Raw genomic sequence first — 23,633 nt, forward strand, 5'->3', positions numbered from 1 at the left:
AAGTCCCCATCTGAGTTTCATTGTTGTTCACTAGGAAATGACTGTCCATAAACTCACAGAACAGACCACTTTTGTAGCAAATACAATGGTCCATGGCAGAACTATATCTTGAAAACTAAGTGGCAGGAAAAAAAATAAGAATGAAACCAGGAAACCAGGAATAAGTAGTAGTGTCTTATGGACTGATCCAATCAGCAATATGTGTAACTTCACAGCTCTAAGCCTAACAGTAGGACACTGCTACTGAACTTTGATGTACCAAAAGGTAACATGAAGCCACCGTTCAGCCAGCAAAGCAAGATACCCTTCAAAAAACACTCCTATGATTTTTATCTTAATTTAAAACATTGCTCTCAGCTGAGTTTGTCCATGTGTACAGTTATTGTGCATTTAAGGTGAACTTAATCTTGTGACCACAAGATTATGGCTGAAGCCATGTCTCCTTCAACTGCTGCACGTCTCCATCATCTCCTTGAATAACAGTGAGTATAACTGGATTCTTGTACTGAATTCTTGTTCGAGGTTATCTTAAACAAGAAGCTATAAATAACTGCAAGATACAAAAGATGCAAAAATAGAGTCAGGGCCATTTTCATGAAGCAGCATTGGTATGTAAGGAGGTTAAAATTCCAGGTGAGGAAATTTGAACGCAGCTGGAAGGTCAACATGCAGGGTGTTCTTGCTATTTAATTTAAAAAATAGCATTTAGCTTTCTTACTGCAGCTTTTTAGTCTTTAGGTATGATTAGTATACGTTAACAGTATCTAAGTTAAGGCATCTGTCCAATGGGCAGCATAGCTTTAACAGGCTAGGATTGTGACATAATAGTCACAGTATCCTTCCTGAGAAGAAACAAAACGTTTTGTCTGTTACCTTGGCATCACCATTCAGAACTAACAGACCACGAAGTCCCTGCTGCACCTACAGCTCATGACTGACTTTGATCTAACATCTCATTAGCCACTTATTACAGACTTAAGTAGGAGAGAAATATTTTTAAGTGTCTAAACAAGCAACTGTCAGTTTGGGGGATACTTCTTATGAAAATGTTTGCTATATTGAAGGACATATTCAGATTGCAAGATTTATTAACTGTTAGGGATGGGCCAGATGGATTAATCCCGTTTTTACACAGTTTACATGTAAAATTACACAGGTGATGATGCTAGGTTATCAGCTGACAGCTGCAGTACAGCAAAAGCTAAGTATATAGCAAAGGAAATAACCTGTGTTTCAAGACTTAAGCCAGACAAAGAGAGTAGCATTTGGGATGCTGCCCTCTTCTGGACCTAAGAGGGAAATTTAACTACACTTCAGAGTAGCATAATATACTAAGAACTCTTGCAGAATTTGAAATTCTTCACAGGTTTCAACAAGGGCTGATAATACCTGCATTTTTAATAATTATTACACGACATAAAGTGTTACTCAGTATGGAGTTTCAGTAGGCTTTAGAGGTGCTGTGGCTTAGCTTTCACTTGCTCTGTATATTAAAGCTGGAGGCCAGACAATTCATCCTTGTCCGAAGAAGGGATGGTGGAAAGCTTCTCCCTTGTAACAGCACTAATGCAATCTAATGGTGGAGGGAAAGTGCAATGGTATCACAGCAACTCCTAAACTTCTTGGTAGAAGCAAATATAATGGGTGTTTTGGTAATCAAGGTTAAGTATGTATATGATTAAGGTAAAAAAAAAAAAAAACAATCTCAGATTTACTACAGACTGGAACAGGTACACAAAGTAGCTGACATTAAATACATATATATATTTACTGACCAGACTACAAGCACTCTGCAGTCTGTTTTCCTGGCAAAACCAAAACCTTTTAAGCGTTGGTGCTGCTAGGCAACATTACAACATAGGTCAGTGCCAGCACTCAAGTACCCGCTTACAGAAGGTTGTGCAAAAGTTACAGTAATTAAAATGCTAAAGGAAATTCAGCTGAACCAACTTCTGTGATCCTTGCGTAAAGAAAACTTAACCAAAGATTCTTTATTTACAATTCAAATTCATATACGTTGTTCCACTGGAATTATTGGACAAAGGCAAAGAATGGGTGATTCAAGGCAGTTTGTGTGCTCAAACACTTGTAAAGAAGGGAACTTGAAACTCAGGAACAAATGCAGTAGAAAGCACAAGGAGACAGTGCCTTTTTTCTGAGAATCCATCAGGGCAGCTACGTTCATCCTGAACATTGGTACATTAAACTTGGTACATTAGTCATGACAAGAATATTTCTTCCGGTCATAACCTGCATCATGTAACTAGTGGAATATTCTCTTTTAAGTCATACAGCATCTTCTGCGTGGAAAGAAAATTTGTGTCATCAAATGTTGGTACTCAGACCCACCTGTTTGGTATCAGCTGAAGTTGACTGAGCATTTGTAATAGCTCACATGGCAAGAGAAGCTTTTAGTGTTTGTCGGAATTCCAGTGTAGTACTTGAGCTAGACAGCATCAAGGTGAACCATACCAGCCACGAAGTTTTAAAATGTTATTTAAAAGCCAGCTGGGCAAGAATTTAGCTTACAGTTCTTTCAGGTAGAGAATGATTTTCTATTGTCCCAATTAGCACAACTTCCAGCAGAAAGTGATTTTCCAGGTTTGTTTGTTTTTCCCTGTAACACTTTTATGAAGAGCCAGCAGCAGCTGTCTGGATTTGCAGTCTTACTGCATTTTGCAAAAAAAAGGGCTGTTAGTCAGAATCCAAGTCCTGGATCTCATCATAGCCAAATTCCTGTAGAACCTCCTGACGGTATTTGTTCCATGTTCTTCTCCTGTAACACTGGTCCTCATCACTGGAGCTCTCTTCAGAGTCTAAAGAGAAGTGCATTAACATTTTTGTGTTATCCCTTTGCTTAACAAGTTCAGACTGTTTTAACTTCTTGAGTAACACGTGTTAGCAAACAAAGTTTGAACAACCGTATTAGGTGAGATTTGACTTGTGCTTAATTATACTTGAGAGTACACGGATGGGGAGTTAAGAAAGAAGACTGTTTCATGAGCATGTGGAACCAAGTCATCTATTCCTTCTCAAATCAAACCATCGTTTGCAATTGCAGCACCCTGAAAAGGAGTTCTTAATTCTGACTTTGCAAAAACATCAAGATCTGCTGTAGGTCCACAAAAGATAAACCACTGTCTAACAGTGGCAGTCTGCAAGCACTGCAATCTAGCAGTGCTGTTAGTTTATTTTTGGTTGTTGTTAAAAAGAAAACATGGGGAAAATGGATGAGATTTATATGTGCACAGCATGAATGCAAACAATACTTAGGACAGGCATACCTTTTTCTTCATCATCTTCCTCAGCTAAGAATTCATCTTCATCAGGATAATCATTACGCCAGTTACTTTCATCATTTTCATCATCTTCATCTTCGTATATTTCAGCTGGAACTTGATCATCATCTACCTGTATGTCAAGACAGAAAATCCAATATTAATACACCCACTTTGCAGTAAGCAGTTTTCTGGCTACTTGTACCACAATCATAAAGAGCCAGGAGAAACTGATGGGCTGCAAGCACAGTAACTCAGCAGTCCCACAAAGCACACTAGAAAAATTCATGTTGCCAGTATGTTCACAGTAACATGGCAGTCTGCTTTAGGGAGAGTGGGATGTGAATTACTTAACATTTGTCATTTTGAGGCCAGCTGAATTCTTAGTACACACACACATCACGTTCAGCATTCTCTGTCATATCAGAACTTGACTGAATCAACTGTAACTTGAATGAGCACAGAACTGGCGCTGAGCATAAAATGGATCTTCCTTGGCCATTCTTCATAGGACTCTAAGCATATTTATTCTTAACCTTCCTACTTAAGATCAATCTGTTTTTAACACCCTTACCAGTTCATATTCTTCTTTATAAGGCTGTACAGAGAGGATATTTTGGATCCAACCAGGAGCCGATGTTTCCATGCAGTAGATGTCATAAACATACTCATCTTTCTCACGGAGTTCTACTTTTTTGTGATCTTCAGAAACATTTAAACGCTCACGGATCATCTCTACTGCATTGCAAAGAATCACATCTGGATCACCAGTTTTCTGTTAAAAAATAAACATGCAGATCTTCACTGGAATCAGACACACAAAGTCTCGGTAAAAGTTTCCTTTGTGACAGCAGTCAAGCAAGAGATGTGCATACAGCAGCACTGCCACAATGCAAATGTTTTACAGCATACAAAGTCTATGGGAGAAACAACTAAAATGTGAGAAATCAACAAGAAAATACTGACATGCTCTGCAGACAGGCTTTTTATTTTATTTCTTCACTCTACAGTAAAACAGAAGAAATGTCTTCATGTTTTCTCCTTCCTAGTAAATAATTTGCAATACCTTTGCTTTAGTGGCCTGTATCTGAAAATCTACATTTTTCCTCCGCAACAGCTTCTCAGAATATTTTTTCCTGATCTGACCCTACTCAGTTTTGTTCCCATTTAGCAGATTGATAGGTAAGAGATCTCAAACGTCTGTTTGAACTACTTACTCTGGCTTTAGAAGAAGCAGGAGTTCATACTGTATCCTGATGGCAGAGCTCTGGTGTGATCGTTAAGAAATGCTGAAGGATGACAGCTGGTTGGGCTCTGCCTTACCGGAGAATTTTCTTTAAAAGCATCCATCCTTCACTTACATGCAATGAAAGAACTACTAAAGGATGCAAACGAAGCCCTTCTGCCTTCTTTTATATGTGGAGTCTTAAATACAGAACATTTTTAATATCCTGTGTGCATGGGCTGCCCTATATAGAAGGCAGAGCTGCTTTGTTTTTAAAAGCGTTCTATCGAGCAGATATTCCTCCAGCGAAAAAGGTACTTAACTCATACCAAAGAAAACAGGAGCTAAGAAACTTGTCAAACACCTGGAGTGCTGCTATAAACAAAGCATACACAAAAAGAAACCAACCTAAAGAACCCTGCAGATACTGCAAGTACAAGGAGATGCTCAAAAGGATTTAGGGGAGTCCTGCCTACAAGTGGCATTCCTAGGTGGATGAGAAGACACTGAATTAGACTTCTTTTCTTCTCTAGCAGGGAGAAAACGACTCAGCAATCCATCTAGCAGATCAATAGGAGCATTAATATACATGAAGAGCACACAGAAAAAAAAAGAGTGGTACGAGCCAACTCTGTGTGGCTGTCAAATATTACTGCACTCCAAGATACTCATAGAAGATGCTTCTTGCACCATGTGTTAACCACTGCAAGTTACAGATCTTTGGTTGAAGCTTCTGTCAAACACAGGAATACTTCGGATGCAAAAACCTTTAGCTGTCAGTCTGCCCACACGTACGAGCCTGTGACACAAAAGTACTTCAAGTATGCTAGGTTTATCTGCTGACCTGTGGGTTTGTTGCAGTAAAACTGGAGTCCTCCACCACCTCCTCCTCTTGCACGATATCAAACAGCTGGAAGTTCCCTCCGCAGTCCGAGCTCTTATCCACAGCACCGCTCTCCTCCTGTGACACATCTCCTGCTGCTGCAGGGGCCGATCTGCCGCCATCGCTCCCTGCCTGGCTCTCTGTGAGGGTCCCAGCCGTCCCGCTGGAGCCCGGCCGATGGCTGGCAACTACACGGTAGCGGTTCTCCTTCCTCCTCGCCTGCTTGGAGGAGCGGAGCTCCTGTGCTATCCGCTGTGTGCTTCCCAAGGAAGGCCGCAGGCTCTGTGCTGCTTTGTCTTTACTGATCCCTTCTTGAACGTATTTCTGAATGGGCTCGTTCTGGCAGAGGAAAAAAAGAAGAAGCATGGACCTGTTAGAGTGCATCTGGAGGAGGGATCCTCTGATCCAAGGGATGGATCACCTCCCTACGAGGACAGGCTGAGAGCTGGAGCTGTGCAGCACAGAGAAGGGAAGGCTCCGGGAGACCTGAGAGCAGCCTGTCAGTATCTACAAGGGTTGTAAAAAAGAAGGGACAGACCCTTTAGCAGAGTGTGCTGTGACTGGACAAGGGGAAATGGTTTCAAACTAAAGGAGAGGATACACTGGATATATTATATATGTTTCTTATGATAAAGGCAGCGAGGCAATGGCACAGAGAGGTGGTGATGCCCCGTCCCCGCGGACAGCCAGCATCAGAGGATGGGCTGTGAGCACGGATGGAGCTATGGGTGTCCCTGCTCAGCGCAGAGTGCGAGCAGCCGCCCTTTAAGGTCCCTCGCAACTCAAACGACTCTACGAATGGAAACGGTGACACCAACAGCGGTGATCACGCTCCTTTCTAGAAGCGCCCAGAAGTTTACTCACAATATCCTTTACAACCAATCACAACGGAACACATAAACCAGGTTTTTCCAATACCAAAGGCCGTGCATCACCTGAAAGCCGCTACCCCTGCGTAACCAAACTCAGCACCGCCGTCGGCTTCACCAGCCCCAGCCCGCAGGCCGCCCAACGCGCACCCACACCCGCGAGCGCCGACAGCGCCAGGATCCCGGCGGTACCTTGGAGGACACGGTGGCCACCAGCTTGAAGACGCCCCTCTCCACCGGCGCTCCCTGCCCGGGCTCCGCGCGCAGCCGCTTGCAGGCGAGCAGCAGCGCCTCAGCCGGTTCCGCACCGCCCCGCTTCCGCTGGACGCGCAGCACGGCCGCCCGCTCCATGGCGCCGCGCGGCACGCCGGGACGGGGCGGGCACTGCCGGCGGCGCCGCGGTGCAGGACGGGCGGGCGGCCGCGCCGCTTCCGCCAGAGGAGACGGCGCGTGGTTTGCTGGGATCCGCGCGGCGGGTAGGGGAGCGGCTGGGGGTGGGCTTTTGGTTTGTGCTTTTTATTGCCGCTTAGGGCTGCGGGATGAATTTGGGTTGAAAACGTTCCGATAGCGCAGCGGGAAGGCAGCGAGCTGTGCTGCTGGCCGAGGTGGGCGTAGCAGGGATGTGCGTGTGTTTGTGCGTGCACCCCGAGCTGTGAAATGTCAGTTGTGTTCACTGAAGGTGTTTTGTTTGCTACAAAACCAATGTTCTGCATTCCGACAGCAAAATTGCGCGTACGTAAATAACGTACGTCGAGATCGACCATGAAGACGTTTTGTGGAAGAGCCAACCCGACCACGGGCTCGTTGGAGTGGGTAGAAGAGGACGAGGATTATGACTACCACCAAGAAATTGCAAGGTATGCTGGGAAAAGTCAGCCTTCTTCGGGTTTGCTTCCATCTCCGTAGAAATCCCGATGACTTGCAGCTGATGGGACAGACTGAATGTTATGGTGTGTGTGGGGCTGAACGATACGTGTACAGTTCCATAGGGAACTCTCCAAGAAGTTCCACTCAGGTTTTTCTGAACATTTCCTGGAGGTGCTGATTTTAATACCAGTGTTCATCCAATTGTGGCAAAGTCTTTGGCTGGATTTCTTTCAGATCCATTCTGCCACACAGAATTGATGCTTGTCCCTGAACTCAGGTTGCTACTATCTGGGGGGTTCAGGATATTAGGAACAATTCCAGTTCTGACAGAGCAGTGAGGCAGTGGCACAGCTGCCCAAGGAGGTGGAGGTCACCATCCCAGAGGTGTCCCAGAGCTGTGGGGATGTGGCACTGAGGGATGTTGGCAGTGGGCACAGTGGGATGGTGTTGGACTTGGGGATCTGAGAGGTCTTTTCTGTCCTTAACGATTCTGTGATTTTATGATTAATTTACCTTGCAGCTTTTGGTGTGTAGATTCTGATAATTAATGACAGACCAGCATTAGACAGCCTTTAATTGCTTTGAATGAACCTCCCTCTGTTCCAGCTGTTATTTCACAGCTGTCTGTCCATAGGTCCATACTTTTGGATCCATTGTCAGAGAGAGGATATATACCAACAATTAATTAGATCATGGGAATTCGTGACCACACCGCTGAAATTACTTAATTCCTTACGTCTGGGAAAACACTTGGGACTTCAAGAGCATGCCATAGTTATCTGCACATTCATGGGACCTGGGACTGGCTGCATTAATAGGGGAAACAAAGGCTGTCCAATGAGACCTAGCAGTCTGCAGTGTTTTGCAGTATGTTGACTGGAGTTTTGCTTCTTGTAGATCACGTTATGCAGACATGCTTCACGATAAGGACAGGGTAAGTATAGAAGCAATGAACTTTTAAACATTGAGGAAACAGTCACTTTCTTTCTCTTGAGCAGCTGTCCCTGCATGATGGTATAGATTTCTCCGAAGGATGAAGTGTTCAGATTTATACTCCACATCTGACCTGTTCCTAGATCAGGAGATGCCTTCTTACGTCTGTCTGTAGAGCAGTGTTTTTTTTCTGCAGAATGTGATATTTGCACTCAGTAGCTGCTTTTGTTGCTCCATATTTGACATTTTAGTTGGGACCTTGACAGAGCTCATGGTAAAATTCCACAGGCTGTAAATGTGAAGGTAGGCTTCATAGTTCTGACAGGAATGTAAGTAAAGTCTGTCTCTATTCTTTCATTATGATTTGGTGTATTTACAGATCAAGATTGCAAAGAAAATTAAGATCACTAGCATATCTACAGGTGTGATGAAACCTGGAGAAATAGTTTAAATGTTCTTTATGCCCTAGCTGTTTAGTCACAAACCTTAAAAAACTTCTATGTGTCTACACTGTGACACCTTGAAGCAAAAATGTGGTTATTACCATCAGCTTCACAAAATGTCTTGTATTTCTAAACGCTTTCACTAACAGTGGCTTTGGTGTGACTGTACAGCATAAGGAATGACTGTAGGCCTTTTTTCTGATGATGAACACATATAGTCTGAGAAGGGAAAATTTCTGCACAGAAATTGAAAGTAGGTAGAAGGTTGTTGATCTTGTTTTGTTAAGAAAGAAATCCCTATGCATATATGTGTATTTACTTATTTCCACAGAACATGAAATATTACCAAGGTATTCGTGCTGCCGTAAGCCGGGTAAAGGGAAGAGGTGAGAAAGCGATTGTTCTAGACATAGGGACTGGCACAGGACTCCTGTCTATGATGGCAGCTTCAGCAGGGGCAGATTTCTGCTATGCAGTTGAGGTAAGCATTTGTTACAGATTGCATCCATGTTCGTAATTTCTTTGTAAGAGCTTCAGCGCAGTTGTTGTGTCTTCACAAGCAGTGGTGTGGGTGCATTTGTTGTGTTGTGCTTTGCTTTCTGAAGTGCGGATTTGATATCTTTATGTGCATGAAAAGAGATGGATCTTAAAAGAGTATAGCTGAAAATGCATAGAACATTTTTTTTGGACCAGGTTCTGTAAATAAGCAGATCATCTAACAGTGCAGTTTTATGCTGCTTTGTCTTCCCTACTGAACTCCAGTGTAATATGGAAAACTTGATGAGTATTTTTGAAAACAGTGAATATTCTCAAGCCGTGTTGCTGATCTTCCTGAGTTTCAGTTTTGTTGATGGGCTCTTAAACCAGTAAATCAAAACATGGACCACATTTTAATAGAGAGACCGCCTCATAAACTGATTTTTCCATCTCTGTTTTTAGATAGAGCATCTCCTGTTGTATTGACAGTTTTGAATTCTGATGATTGTTAACAGCAGTTACTTTCATTAAGGGTGATAGCAGGGATATTTTGGCCAATTTAACATATTCTTTTAGTGCATCTGTAGAAAAAGAGAGAATATTCACTTGCATTCCAGACACAGGTTGTGTCTGGAAGGCACAGGTATATAAGTTCTAATAGCAGTATATTATTCCAGTTATGGAACTGGGGCTAGGTTTCAACGTGGCCACAGTTCTCTTATCCTGAGTATTCAGATTTCGAGGCTGGGTAGAATATTCAAAATCTGTATGCTTACAGTCTGGTCATTAAGCCCTTTTACTACACTCTCCATTATTCTGTTATTTTCAAGCTGTCTCTTTATTTTTCTCTTTGTTCTGAATGTTATTCTGTTAATTAGAGCAGAATTATGGTATATTCTGGTGACTGTTTCTGTACTGGTTCTTTTTTTCCCTTTTGATTACTATTTTATTTACTTACTGTTACATCTTGAGCACATAAAGGTTTCTTGGAGCCTCTTCTAGTGCGTGTGTCCCTTTATGTTTAAGGACAAGTTTGTTTACTGTAAATGTGAAACAGTTCATGAGGTGTGTTCTTGTCTTTCAAAAGTTAAAGTGAAGTTGCTTTTGGAGACAGCTGAGAGCCAGGCTTGAACAATGCCATTTGAGGCCTATGAACTTTGGAAGGGAGGCTTAAGGTCTCTTGTTTTGTGGTTGTTTTCTTCAGCTACAAGAAAAAATACAGATGTAAAATTTCAGCAACACTAAACGTGCTGCATTTTGTGTTGTTGTATTTCTGAAAGCCAACATTAGCTAACCAGTTTGTTGCAATCTTGAATTTTGCAGGTTTTCAAACCCATGGCTAATGCTGCTGTGAAGATAGTGGAGAAGAATGGTTTCCATGACAAGATCAAGGTAATCAACAAGCACTCCACTGAAGTCACCGTTGGGCCAGGTGAGGAATTTAAAGCTAGGTCTATGTATGTATTGCACTACTACTTCAAAACTTTAAGGAAATATGTATTTTTATGCTTCTCCAAATGATTTTAATTAAACAAAGGAAATCCTTTTCTTTCCAGAAAGTAACATTGGAGTATTATTTCACAAGGAAATATTTCTGATAATATTTCAGTAGTTCTGTAGTCAGTAAACTTGTACAGGAGAATATTTTGCATGCTTCAACAGATTCTCTGTCAGGAGAGTGTTTTTGAATGACTTATCTTTTCAGCATACCAGCTTCTTGAAAGATATGTCTTAGTACAGTCATAGTAAATTATGTCTTTCAGATGGAGACATGCAGTGTCGTGCAAATATCTTGGTAACAGAATTATTTGACACAGAGCTGATAGGAGAAGGTGCTCTACCAACCTACGAGCACGCGCACAAATACCTTGTACAGGTAAGAAAATGTGGTGTGTCAGATTTCTCCCTAGGGGTCTTTTTTGGAGTAGGATACAGGTAGGTGACAAAGCGTCAGCTTTCTAGGCTGTGGGTTATCATGAGATGAGGAGCACCGGCTTCACTGGTCATTGCTGGAGGAGGGGGAGCAGAGACGCTACCCAAAATCTCTTCTACACTCCGATTATCAGACTCCTCATTTGAGACTGCTTCTGCTGCTCCTTCCCCAAGCTGCCTGTTTTCCTCTTCCTGTTCCCCTGTTTTCACCTATAAAGATAATAATACTCCATAACTTTTTACAGCTTTCCACTGTAATTGATGTTTGCTTCCTGAACTTCACATTTAGCTTTTAGTTCTGTGTTTATTTAGAACAACTTTTATGTGCTTTAAACGTGGCTATGAAGTTGTCACTGAATAAATATTTGAGCCAGTATTCTATATCTATATATAAGCTGTATACTCATTGCAATAACAAATTCTATGTTAATGTTGAGAACTTAATAGTTAAGTGCTCAAAATAGATCTGTCACCTCAGAATGAGAATGCAGATGTAAGTTTAACTGAGCAAATAAACTGATATTGTTGTATCATTAATATAACAAAGAGATCTTTCAAAGTAGTCCTCCTAAAGGATGCCCAGTGGGGTGGGCAGGCCTATCATAATTCACAGAGAGAGAGTGTTCTGTGTCAGAAGTCTGTGGAATAACTGGAGCTTAAGATTTCAAAGTTCCCAGTCTAATTACTTTTCCTTTAAATTGGTTGGCATTTCAATTGATTTAATTTTCACATATGTTAATAAGTCAGCTTTGTTGAATTCTTTTACCCTTTGTTTTGCACATTCAGGAAGGATGTGAGGCAGTGCCTCACAGGGCAACAGTGTATGTCCAGTTAGTGGAATCCAAAAGAATGTGGTCCTGGAACAAACTGTTTCCTGTTCATGTTGAAGCAAAGGATGGTGAAAAAATTATTGTCTCCCCTTCAGAAATGGAGAACTGTCCAGGTGTTCCTTCTGTTTGTGATATCCAACTGAACCAGATGCCTTCAAGTGACTTCACTATCCTCAGTGATGTGGTGACTATGTTCAGGTGGAGTAGGCACTGCTTTGTTCAAAACAAACCTTTCCTGTTACACCTTTTCTGCTTAGCAAGCAGGTGAGAATTCCTGAGGAATACTGAACTGTTTCTTTTCACAATTTTGGTGCTTCTCTGCAGTGTGGATTTCAGTAAGCCAGTAAGGAGTGCATCTACCTGCTATAGAGTGCAGCTGGAGCCTGTAAAATCTGGCAAGGCACAAATTGTACTTTCCTGGTGGGATATTGACATGGACCCTTCTGGAACAATAAATTGCACAATGGCTCCATACTGGGTAAAACCCACATCTGCTTTCCAGGTAAAATACTGAGCCCTCAGATACTGTCATCAGATGAATTCCAGTAATTATTTTAAGGTGCTACTGGGTATTTTAAACAGCTGTCTTGTAAGCTGTATAGAAACTTCGCTAATGTTTTATGTATTGGAAGGTGATAAATCATAGAAATGCTAGTTTTATGCACAAATTTTAGGTTTGCTTTAATGTGAAGCTGAGGTTGCCTTGTAGATCTACAGTTCTTGTTTATTTTATTTTACTTTCAAGAAAAAACAATAATTAGCACTTTTTTTTTTTTTTAACTAGTCTCTGTCCTTGGTCAGAATATCAGGCTGTGTTTTTCTTCCATGTAGTTTTTGTATTAAATTTCCAAATCTTTTACTTAAATATATTTATATTCCCATAAAAAAGACGAGTATTAGGGAAAACTGCTGAGTTGATAGGGGATATTGAGAGGGAATGGGAGATCAGTGTTAAACTAGTCTCCTGTGTTTTTGTAGTTACTTGTAGGCTCCTTTTGACTAACTTTATCCTACAGAGCACTTGTTTGCACTTACTGTGTTTGAGAATAAAAGGGAAAACTAACAAGGCATTTAGTTGGCTTAACACATTTGCATTACTGAAAGCAAGTTTTTGAAACGTAGATAGCTGTGTTGTCACAGTGACACTAATTGGGCTCCTTTGATTCATGAGACTCCAGCCACTGGTCACTGTCAGCAATTCAATAAGTGTTTCTAATGTAAGTGAACTACAGAGGTAAAACAGCATTAATAAATATAAAATGTGTTTTTGTTCTGGTTTTCATTTCATGAAACACAAACTTAGATACACAGCAAGCCATTGGTCTCAAGCTTATCCTATTTCAAGACAACTATGCAGAGTACCTTTATTCAATGCACAGTGTTGTTCCTTACTCAGCCTTGCTAACACGAGCAGGAATCCTTCAACCAGTCATATACCAGTGCTCTGAAGTCGTGCCCATTCTTACTAATTGACTTTTTGTATTTCTTTACTTGTGCGTTTACTGTTTGAGTGAATCCCTAAGGTTTTGTTTGTCAACTCCTTTTCAGTGGAGAGATCACTGGATGCAGTGTGTTTATTTCCTTCCGAAAGAGGAGCAGGTTCTCCAGGGTCAGAAGGTGCACCTGACTGCCTGTCGTGATGAGTACTCCGTGTGGTATGTGCTGCAGAGAGCCAGGTAATGAGACACGTGGGTAAGAAGGGGCTGGTGGCTTCCTCCAAGCTGGACTAATTGCTGTGCTTGCAGCTGAACTGTTTTGTAGAAGAACAAGATTGAAACCTAGAGACTAGAAAACTACTGGAAGCCTAAACACATTAAAACACACTGCAGTGAGCAGGTGGAAAAGAAATAAAAGTGATGCATAGAAACACAACTGAGCTTTGGACTGCCGGAATTATTCTGCCATTTTTGTTGTTCCAGAGAAGAAGATGAGGACAAGGCAGATGCTCGTGTTGAGAGTCCTGTTTGTAGATGCCAGGCTCACCTTCTTTGGAACAGACCACGCTTTGGGGAATTGAATGATCAGAACCGAACACGCCAGTACATCAAGTCTTTGATGAATGTGAGTGCACGTTGCCTTTAGGTTTCCGGGCTTCTCTGACAGGTGTATTGTTTTAGTTGTAGTAATGGTTTTTGGAATTTTTTCTCCTTTGCAAATAAGTTTGTTTATAGACCGTATTTTATTTACATCAGCAAATGTAAATTGGATTTTGTTATGAGGTTAACAAACACCTCTTTGGTATGTCTTTTGTTTTTTTCTAACAGCAAGCAAGCATTTTTTTCATAGGAATTTTAAGAGCTCTATGTATTTGTGAGAAGGCGTATTGGTGATTGGATAAAGACAGGCTCTTTATGGTCACATGTGTATGGCAATAAAAATATACTCTTCTACACACCCATGTGTATTGGTGAAACCATTTTCTTACCTGAAACGAGGGATTACATGAACATTTCTTACACTGTTCTGTTCTGCTTGAAGTCCTTATACTAGCAATGTGTATCTCAGTCCTTATTTTCTATGCAGCTATAAAAAGTGAGGGAAAACACCTCCAAAATGTCCAGGACATGAGAATTCTTTCATTTGGAATAGGAATAACTGACAATTAATTTCCCCATAGGTTCTGAAAACAGATAGCGTTTGCCTTTGCATCAGTGATGGCAGCCTGCTGCCTGTATTGGCTCACTATCTTGGAGCAGAGCAGGTACAGTACTTCCTCCTGGGTTGGTTTTTTTTTTGACCTCTGTGTTTTTGCTTGGTGTTTTCAGATCTGTTGTACTCCAGTCCATTGTTTAATTATTTCCAGTGCCTCTTCAGTGACAAGCGAGAAAGAGGCTCCCATTGTGTTGAAAAGTAGGTTAAATTCATCAAGCTGAACTCTAGGGAGATAACAGTAACCAATTTTGATGTTTGCCAATGCAAAGCCTGGAATGAAAGTGCTGTTTTTCATTCCTTGCTGATTGCTGTTTACCTTCATACATACTGGGGCTTTTAAAAATTTCCCCAACCAAAATGTCTGGCAGGCTTTTTTTCTTCTTTTCTATTCACAGTTCTATAATTACATTTATTATCCACTTGAAAGTGGAAAGTCTGTAACAGACAGATAAGAGGCTTTAAGAATACTGAACTTGTGTGTAGATGAAAGACTGAGAGTTGCCTGGCTGTCACATTTGCATACATGCCTTACTTGATGTGTTCCTGCTGGAGGCCCTTCAAACCAAAGTCTGTCATAGTAGGACTGAATGTCCAGGAATGTGTAATGTAGTACAATCCCAAGGGAGGTGCTGGGCAGCCCACAGAAATGAACAAACGTGCTGAGGTTTGTGGGACCCACGGCTCCCATATTTTTGCCTTTAGTCTTACAAGGAGCCAGACTGTTTTCCTATAGACTCATAGCAGCATATTGCTTAATGCTTCACTAATACTGAATGAAACCTGAATGTTTTCTTATGTTTTTTCTTTTTCCCTTACTTTGAAATGTCTTTGCAGGTTTATTTATTTTTAATAAGCCTAACTAATCTGGGTATTTTGAGTGAACATTCTGATGAGCAGGAAAATTAGGGGAAGTTCTGTAGGTTGACTGGCAATAGAGTAAAAACTGTTTATCACACCATAACCATGTTCAGAACATAAACTATACACAGTGCCATTCATGTCAAGTCCCCCTAAAGCTTCCATCCTGATAAACCTAAATCCCCAAACTGTTGTCAGAGTGGAAATTTGAATATCTGGCCGATTGCAGTCTGGATTTAAAGGTTTTACTGTAAGAGTTTCTTTTTTAGGAATACCCTTGCATTAGTGCAGAGGTAAATATATGCCTAGAGCAAACATTCATGTTATGTGCATCTTAAAAAAGGAAAATAAATGGTTGCATTCAGTACAGGGTTTTTTTCCCTCTTGCACAGCTGTGAAAACAGCATCATATAGCCAGTAGTTATTGGGAGTTTTATTGACAAAGGAATGTAGCACAGATGTGTGTTTTTTTATTAGGCATGTGCATGGTCAGTTCATTAGAGTATCAAAATATCTCCAGCATCATTCAGTCTGTAATCATTTTAACTAAGAACTGCAAAGCTAGTTTGACTATCTGTGGTGTGTTTTCTGTAGGTGTTTACATTAGAAAACTCTGCTGTGTCCTGCTCTGTCATGAAAAAAGTGAGTATTTGGTTTTGTGTTAAAGCAGTAAATATTTGTTGTGAGGATGAGTGGAATGTGAGAGCATCATGTAGTTTGCACCAGCCTCACCTAGAAGGTGACAACTAGCAGTTCTTTCCTCCTGCTGAAGGATCCTCTAAGTGCATGCACCCCTTAGGAACAGACTCATCCCATCCTGAGGGCTGAGTTGTGGAAGGCAGTTCTTAAAAATTTCTCTTGGGTGTTTGTTTCTTGTTTATTTCTTATTAAAATATTATTTTGGTGTGGATGTGTCTCAATTGTAGCTTTTAATAAAGACAGAATGTTACTTTTTTTCTAGTTTTTTAAAGCCAATCATCTTGAAGATAAAATTAAAATAGTAGAAGCCCGTCCTGAGTCGCTGACATCATCTCACTTGGAAGATAAAAAGGTACAGAATAGTTGTCCATACTGAATTTCAGAGGTGTGACAGGAAGAGGAATATGAAAGTGATTTTTGCTTTCCAGTTTTCCTGCTGTAACCACAGTGAACCACAGTTCATATAAAGTAGCAGTCATTTGAGACTTCTACCTACTGAAACTGAGCGAAGCACAGGTTAAAGACTTGGAGGGTTTTTTTGTTTGTTTTTTTTTCTTTGCCTTTGAAAGGTATGATTTTCCCTTCCAGCATAATCTACACCTGTTGTAATACCTGTTAAACAGTTTAACTGCACAGATACTTGGGGCTGAGCTCTTCTTCCTCAAGACAGTCTGAAGATCGCAGTCTATCAGTATGTCCTAAAATCCTCAAATTTGCAGAGTTCTGTGACACTTCTTATTAAGCTTTCTGTCTGGGAACTGCAACATTTTTTGATGGAATTTTAAAATTCAGCAACTTGAAAAGATGCCTGTTACACAGCATCAAACCATATTTGGATTGGAGAAGTTTGTATCTAGATGACTTTGCTTGCTATATTGCATTGTCAGCTATTGAAGATGTAACTAGCCTTTGAGCTGTTGTTCTCTATTACAGCATTTTCTGTCTCTTTTCTTTGCCAAGATTTCTGTTCTTGTTGGAGAGCCATTTTTCACTACAAGCTTGTTGCCATGGCATAACTTGTATTTCTGGTACGCCAGAACAGCTGTGACCCAGCATCTTGCCAGCAGTGTCACTGTTTTACCTCAGTCTGCTGCCTTGCACATGATGATTGTGGAGTTTCAGGTGAGACTGTTTTAAAGCATCCATTTTGCATAGATATGAATTCACCTAAAACTGAGTACACTTTCCTAAGTTTTTAACACCAAGTTTATGTAGTCATAATGCTCTTCCCTTTGACGTGCGTTGTGCTTGCCACCTGAGGAGAGAATATTTGACATCTTGGAGATGAGTTTTGACATTTCAACCATCCCTTGTCAGAAAATTACCTTGAAAATTTTTGCAATTTTAAATGAAAAGCTTGAATGCTTTAAAATATTTCTTTAGGTTAGACAGGTAGAACTGAGCGTGTCAGATTTGTGGTTATTTATAAAATGTAACATAATGTAAAATAACAATTTTGTAAATGACATTTGAGTGCAAGACCACAAGAGATTCCATAATTGAATGTTCATTTTCTTTGAAACCTTGGAGAATGCACACAGTTCTGAACTTGGGGTCGTGTTAGGATGAAAAATAATATTTGAGAAATTTTCCAAGGCATAAATGTTTGTTAAGAACTGTCAGATGGCTGGTAAAGGTTGTTAAGAGTTTGCCTACAATGACAATGGAAATTGCAGAAGTACTTAATGTGCTGAGTTTCTTTCCAGAAGCTGAAGTGAGGGAACTCTCTAGTCTGAAATTGGGCAAATAAAATATATGTGTCTATAAAACAAAAATGAATATTATCTAACATGTTCACACAATCACAACCTTCAGTTTCTTTTCAAAATACCAGTTCTTCTATTTCCTCTAATTGACCAACTGTGCAGTTTTGTCTGACCTTTCTTTCCCTTCAGAGAGAAATAAATAGAATATCATTCTGATACTCCTTAACCTTGTTCCCACACATCTACCCTTATGTATACACATGAAAACATACAGGTTCTTTTTTCCTGTGTGATTATTCATCCACACTGCATGTTTTTGCATAGATTTCGTGGTTTTCTGCAGAAGTTTGGAGAATTTGAAATGTATTCTGAGAAAATAATGTAAATCTGAGTCATGTAGTAGGAAGCAGATGTTTAATCAACAGTAATCAGATTGAAATAAGCAGTTAATTTTAATCTCATGCTCTTTTATCCTGAGGATTTACATCCCTAGAATTCAAAGGGTTTCATAAGAAAGTCAATACTATTCTCTTTATGTTTTGGATGACAAAACTGAAGCCTACAGAGTGATTAAGTTTATTCTGCAATCTAGTAGCTGAACCTAGAATGACATCCATATGACCTGAACCTCAGTTTTATGCCTTTGTGTTCAGTGTTGTTGGCTGACTGTTGGCTGTCGTGTTAGAACATAGAATTTGCTCTGTTCTGCTACTCCGAAAGTTATAACTTGAATTTGACACTTTCCTCTTTGTTCAGTGGTGAATCTAGTCTGAAACACTAGAATGTGTTGAGTTTTGTTTTGGTTTTAGATAAGCTCTGCATTTGTCCGTTCTGGATTAGACAGAAGAAACAGACAGACTCTTGTAAGGTATTCTGCAGAAGCCCTACAGCCTGTTCTGTGTTGTCAGAATAGCAGTATCTCATTACACTTAGACAATTAGCTAGAGCTGGGTTCAGGAGAAGAAATGTGATGAACATTTTCCAGTTATAAACATGTTAGTCCATAATTTCATTCAGGGAGCAGGATGCTATGTGCCTAATTTCATAGTTCTAACAACAGACATTGTAGAAGTCTGTAGCTACCAATGATTAGTTATGGGATGTTATCTTTAGAGGTGAATGCAGAGAGATTCCTTACACAAAATGTCTCATAATCCTATTTAAAGTTCTGATGCATCTTGTTTACCGTTGCTGAGGTGAATATGACCTGGAACACAGGTGTAGTAGAAAATCTATTTTATTGAAGTCTTCTGTGGACTGCAGAGGGGAAAACTATGTTGTATATCTTTCATGCCTTAATCTTTCTTTCACTGTCAGTCAGTCTTTCCTGCAAACTGAGGGAGAAAATGTTAGGTTTACAGGTTCACTGTGAGTATTCAATGTGTAAGCTCTTTTTTTCTTCCCAAGAAAAGCCTTGCCTTGAATATTGCATGCAGTTTTGGTCTCTATACTGTAAAAAGGATATTAAAATACTTGAATGTGTCGTAGGAGGCAACAAAACTAATAAAAGAGCTGTGAGGATGGTCAAACAGTACAACTGTTCCTGTCGAGGCACTTGATATGACCCATGCCTGTCAGTGTTCAAGATAATGCCCTTTGTTTGGATAATGCCCTTTATAACATGCTTTAACCTTTGGTAAGCCCTGAAGTGGTAAGGCAGTTGGACTTGAGCATCGCTGAAGGTCCTTTCAAGCTGAACTATCCCATTCCATCCCATATATTTGGTTGTGAAACAGTAATGAACAGGTAATAGAAATGTGTATGTCTCCAGTTAGCGAGTGTTCTATTAGAGCCCATTAATGCAGTCTATGAAAAGGCAGAAGTAGAAGTGAATCACTTGTCTGTCAACTGTCAACAAAACTGTCAACAAAACTCACTGAGTATGTATGTGTAACAAGTGCCTGAAGTGAGTATACTCATCTTTGGAGTGCTAAAGGGAAGCATGGTAGTCCAATGAGCTGTAAGATGCTTGGTTCACACTAGTCTGCAAAGTGTAAACCAAATGCTTGAGTAATTGGTTCAAACCAAGTACACTGAGTGACTGGAGAACATTTGTGAGGCCCTGAACAATAATTCTGTGAGTAAATGTTGTCATCTGTCTATGTATTTTTAAGACAATACAATGCACTGAATTTTTGAGAACATACTGCCTTCAGTTCATCCAGTAATTTAATTTTTATCTGGCTATCGTGAATTTGTTGTAGTACCACTTAACTTTGTTTTCCATCAAAATAGGTGAGGAAATACTCCCTAAAATATTCATTCAACTGAGTGGTTTCTCTTTATATTTTTTCTTATGATGACACAGAAATTGCTCTTGCAGTAAAAATTCAGATCTTCTGAAGGAAAATTATGTCAATTTTAGGGCAGGAACATTTTTTTCTTAGTTTAATATGTAATATTTATGTATCTTTTGCCTCTCTTTACCAGGTATACATTCTACAAGGAAGAGTTATGGTTTGTTTTCTTACTTGTCTTCAGATGGAAGTGCTCAGCGTTGATATATCCCTAGTTAGGAAGGAACTGATTCAGACCAATTCACTTAGTGAAGGTCAACTAAAATACAAATCCTCATAGTATTGACTACCTTAAATTCTACTAAACTAGGTTTGAATTCCATCCTGTGATTTAGAGCTGTAATGTGTTATGCCCTGCTGTGTGGCAAGCTAGGTTTGGTTGAGCTGATACTCACAGGCTGGAGGGAGGTACATGCACTTTACTAACAGTTGACTTTACAGCTAAAGCTCTCTTCATTAACAGAATCAAACAAAATCCTGTTTTCCTTTTTAGGACTTATGGAGAATCCGGAGTCCATGTGGCACCTGTGAAGGTTTTGATGTCCGGACTATGGATGACATGATTAAAGTAAGGCTGTTTAACAATGAGTGTGTTAGTCAACACCACTGTTCCAGGTTTTCATAAATACTGTGTTTTTTGAATAAACTCATCTAGGAGTTGTTGATAAATGAATCCTGCAGTCCTCACTTGCCCTCGCAGGTACTTCTAATAGTGAGCAGGGCTCCTAGAGAAACTGATGAGACTGGTGAAGGGTGAGATTTTTCTGTCAGTTTCTAGAGTTGTGTTGTGTATCTCCACATTTGTGGTAGCCATTTAGATTGCCTTCATAGTCACTGTGTGGGAGTACAGTACTCTACACTGTAGGGTAGAATTCATCTCAAGAGAGAGTTTGAATGCACTGTATCTTGAAAATACCCATTTTTATTTGCCTGTTGAGGACTAGCAATTAGTACATGCATGCAGTACAAGGTTTTCTTTTACCTAAGAAGTACAGAACTTCAAAGTTGGAACTTTATTGCTTAAATATTCTGAAGTCACAATGCATAATTTGAATACAGAGACTATTTGCCTCTGGATTGTTTTCAGATAATTTTATTACTTTTTCTTTCTTCAGAATTCTCTGAATTTTAGAGAATCAAAGGAAGCAGAACCTCACCCTCTGTGGGAATATCCTTGCAAGTCACTCTCCAATCCCCAGGAGGTTTTGTTATTTGACTTCAGAAAGACTGTACCACAGCACTGCCTCAGCACAGAGGGCTCTGTAAATCTTTTACGGTGAGTTTTCTCATTGCTATAAATGGTTTTCAAACTGTGTGTGTTAACTAGTGGGATCTTAGGCAACAATTTTAAAAAACGTAACCTAAAGCTGTGGAATTTACTCCAACAGAAATTTCCCGTTGCTACTCACAATAGGCTTCAACAGTGAGAGGGTAATCATTTAGATAATATGCCTGTATTTCAAGAAAAGCATTTCAGTAGATGTCACTATGATTTAAAATGTAAGCAGGTTAATTTATCGCTTACATAAAACAAATTGTTTTTTGTTTGTTTGCAGTCTTTGAATTTGTTCCCTGTTGCTGTGATCCTGCAGATGTAGCTCCTGTTTAGCTGTTCAAATTATTCTGTTTAGTAGCTTTGAAGTGTACACGATCTTTCCCTTTAGCTGTAATTCTGACAGCCTTGGTATTTTTCATGTCATCTGAAATACTTTTCCCCATAACTGCAGATTGTAATTACTGCTGCTCAGATATGAAATGGTGTTAAAAATTAAAAAACAGGGGAAGTTACTTGTAACCATGCAGGCTTTATGTAAGTAGATGTTTCCATTGTGAAGCCCAATTCATGGTTACACAAAACCCAAAACCATCTGTGTAGGGTCTCTTTGCACCACTTGTATTTAGAGGCAGTATGCCAGTGTGACCCCTGTCCTTGTCAAGCACAGACTTGAAGTGAGATGGGTTGTGTGACTAATAAAAATGATACATGAAGGTCTATAAAGGAGATACTCTCCAGAGACACTATATCATTTCTGCCATGCTTTATTACGTGCCTGGTAAATGGCTGTGTTTGTTAGCAGATGTAGTTATGACTTCAGTTCCTCTTCATTCTTTTTTAGATTTAATGTCTGCAAATGTTTAAGAAGTTGCAAACCATTTACCAAATTATTCGTCTGTTCAGTTTGTTTTCAGAGAAACAAGTTATTCATGCTTTCACAGCTTTCACTCTCTCCCAGCTAGATGAGGAATGGGTGCAGTGTTTAAAGACATCAGTGTTATATAAAGATAATGCTATGGTGATGGATTTTAATTCCCTGCCTCTCTCCAGAAAGGGAAAGAGCCATGGAGCAGTTCTGTGGATGGAATATCATCTTACTGCTGATATCTCAGTTAGTACAGGGCTGGTGCAGATTTCAAATGAAAAGGTACTTCTTCAATCTAATTTCATTATCTCTCCAAGTCTGTTAGGATTACAGTGCTGAAAGATGAGTCTCAGCTGGCCATGCTTGATTTACATAGTGCTTCTTATTAAACTCTTTGGATGTTATGTGAACTGAACTAGCAGAGCTGTTTGTATCTTTGTGGGAAGACTCTTAACATAAGAGTCGGAATTGGCTCCAAATGCTTCTGTAGATGAGAACCATGTACAGAATGCAGATAGGATGCTAGTTCAAAGTAGGATTTATACGACTTAAATGCAACTTGCTTATTAACAACATACAACTTCCTTTTCTCAGTTAAACAAAAAGAAAAAACTAGAGAAGGATGAGGTGGTTTTGGTACTCTTTGTAAATATTGTTTGGCCAAATCTGTTTGTTGTCTGTAACTTCAATGTGCAGCAGAGCATGTTAGATTTCAAGTTACACGTTCCTTTAACGAGTGACTGGCAATGATTGTGAGAAATTGTATCTGATCTTTCTGTACTGAGCTGAAAATAAGAACTCTTGTGTTTTTACTGCATTATTACTGTCCAGGTAATCCATCCTAGGATTGTAACTACTTTCATTTTTAACTCTTTCTTGTAGGGAAACTGTGAATGGAATCCCCACTGCAAGCAAGCTGTCTATTTTTTCAGTTCTGTTATTGAATCAGAAACTCTGGCAGACTTTCCTAGTGCTGTCACGTATGCAATAAATTTTGACACAAAGACAGGAGAGATTGCCATGGATTTTAAGCTATTATAAAATACTTTCACTTGTGATGTAAATTATAATAAACTTATACAATATTCCTTGTATGGCAGAGATTTGGGGTTTTTTTTTATTGTGCTCAGAGAGCAAACATTCTGAAAAATACTTTTAAATTACTTTTTGGTTTCATTTTAAAAATACCTACCCAGGGAGGGGGAGAGAAATCTTTCCTTATAGACAGGCATTGCTTGCAGGATTCATATTACAACTATACACTTACTTGCTAGCATCTCTTGGTGTGAAACTGTGTATTTTGGGGTGCTGAATAGCCTGCTGGAAACACAAAATAGTTGGTGTACTGGGCATTATCTGGCATTAGCAGATGAAGACTCTAAACCTTATGCTTTAGATAAGTGTGAGTTAAACTCATTTATTTCTAGGCTTTGCACTTGTTGCTGTCTAATGGAAATTAATCATCAGAGTGCACAAAAAGAAATCCCAAGTCAAACTACATACATGTATTAGTATGCTCATTAGGGAAAAGGAAAAATAAGAG

General features: G+C 39.9%; 2 protein-coding genes across 4 annotated transcripts; one reads left to right on the forward strand and one right to left on the reverse strand.

The window, feature by feature from the left end:
* Positions 1–28: 28 nt before the first annotated feature.
* PRMT7 (protein arginine methyltransferase 7) lies at positions 29–23,184 on the forward strand. 3 transcript variants are annotated; one of them, XM_042821853.1, is made up of 18 exons: positions 29–482; positions 6,977–7,112; positions 8,020–8,056; positions 8,830–8,979; positions 10,299–10,407; positions 10,739–10,851; positions 11,694–11,935; positions 12,062–12,239; positions 13,286–13,413; positions 13,657–13,798; positions 14,355–14,438; positions 15,842–15,889; positions 16,209–16,298; positions 16,907–17,068; positions 20,443–20,517; positions 21,065–21,225; positions 22,276–22,372; positions 22,973–23,184. In XM_042821853.1, exons 2-18 carry the CDS (start codon positions 7,018–7,020, stop codon positions 23,129–23,131), a joined length of 2,070 nt encoding a protein of 689 aa, XP_042677787.1. In that variant the 5' UTR covers positions 29–482; positions 6,977–7,017; the 3' UTR covers positions 23,132–23,184. The 3 variants fall into 3 exon arrangements, with proteins under 3 accessions (XP_042677787.1, XP_042677786.1, XP_042677789.1); XM_042821852.1 differs by lacking the exon at positions 29–482 and adding an exon at positions 6,665–6,731; XM_042821855.1 differs by lacking the exon at positions 29–482 and adding an exon at positions 6,770–6,860.
* On the reverse strand, positions 1,745–6,606 carry SLC7A6OS (solute carrier family 7 member 6 opposite strand). The gene is made up of 5 exons (XM_042821872.1): positions 6,448–6,606; positions 5,348–5,725; positions 3,853–4,053; positions 3,285–3,411; positions 1,745–2,816 (listed from the first exon to the last, which is right to left on the reverse strand). The coding sequence occupies exons 1-5, from the start codon at positions 6,604–6,606 to the stop codon at positions 2,695–2,697; spliced, it is 987 nt and encodes a 328-aa protein (XP_042677806.1). The 3' UTR covers positions 1,745–2,694.
* Positions 23,185–23,633: the final 449 nt, after the last annotated feature.

This window comes from Centrocercus urophasianus, unplaced genomic scaffold (assembly GCF_019232065.1).
Source record: "Centrocercus urophasianus isolate 14NV4802_14NV808 unplaced genomic scaffold, USGS_Curo_1.0 seq_2, whole genome shotgun sequence".
Classification (NCBI taxonomy): domain Eukaryota; kingdom Metazoa; phylum Chordata; class Aves; order Galliformes; family Phasianidae; genus Centrocercus; species Centrocercus urophasianus.

Bases quoted from the DNA above. Each gene is read 5' to 3' on its own strand.
- SLC7A6OS (XM_042821872.1), bottom strand. From the start codon at position 6,606: ATGGAGCGGGCGGCCGTGCTGCGCGTCCAGCGGAAGCGGGGCGGTGCG. The intron at 3,412-3,852 runs GTAAGGGTGTTA...CTTGACATACAG, and splicing joins ATAAAGAAGAATATGAACTG to GTAGATGATGATCAAGTTCC. The intron at 2,817-3,284 runs GTATGCCTGTCC...ACTTCTCTTTAG, and splicing joins GGAAGATGATGAAGAAAAAG to ACTCTGAAGAGAGCTCCAGT.
- PRMT7 (XM_042821853.1), top strand. From the start codon at position 7,018: ATGAAGACGTTTTGTGGAAGAGCCAACCCGACCACGGGCTCGTTGGAG. The intron at 13,799-14,354 runs GTGAGTGCACGT...ATTTCCCCATAG, and splicing joins ACATCAAGTCTTTGATGAAT to GTTCTGAAAACAGATAGCGT. The intron at 15,890-16,208 runs GTGAGTATTTGG...CTTTTTTTCTAG, and splicing joins CCTGCTCTGTCATGAAAAAA to TTTTTTAAAGCCAATCATCT.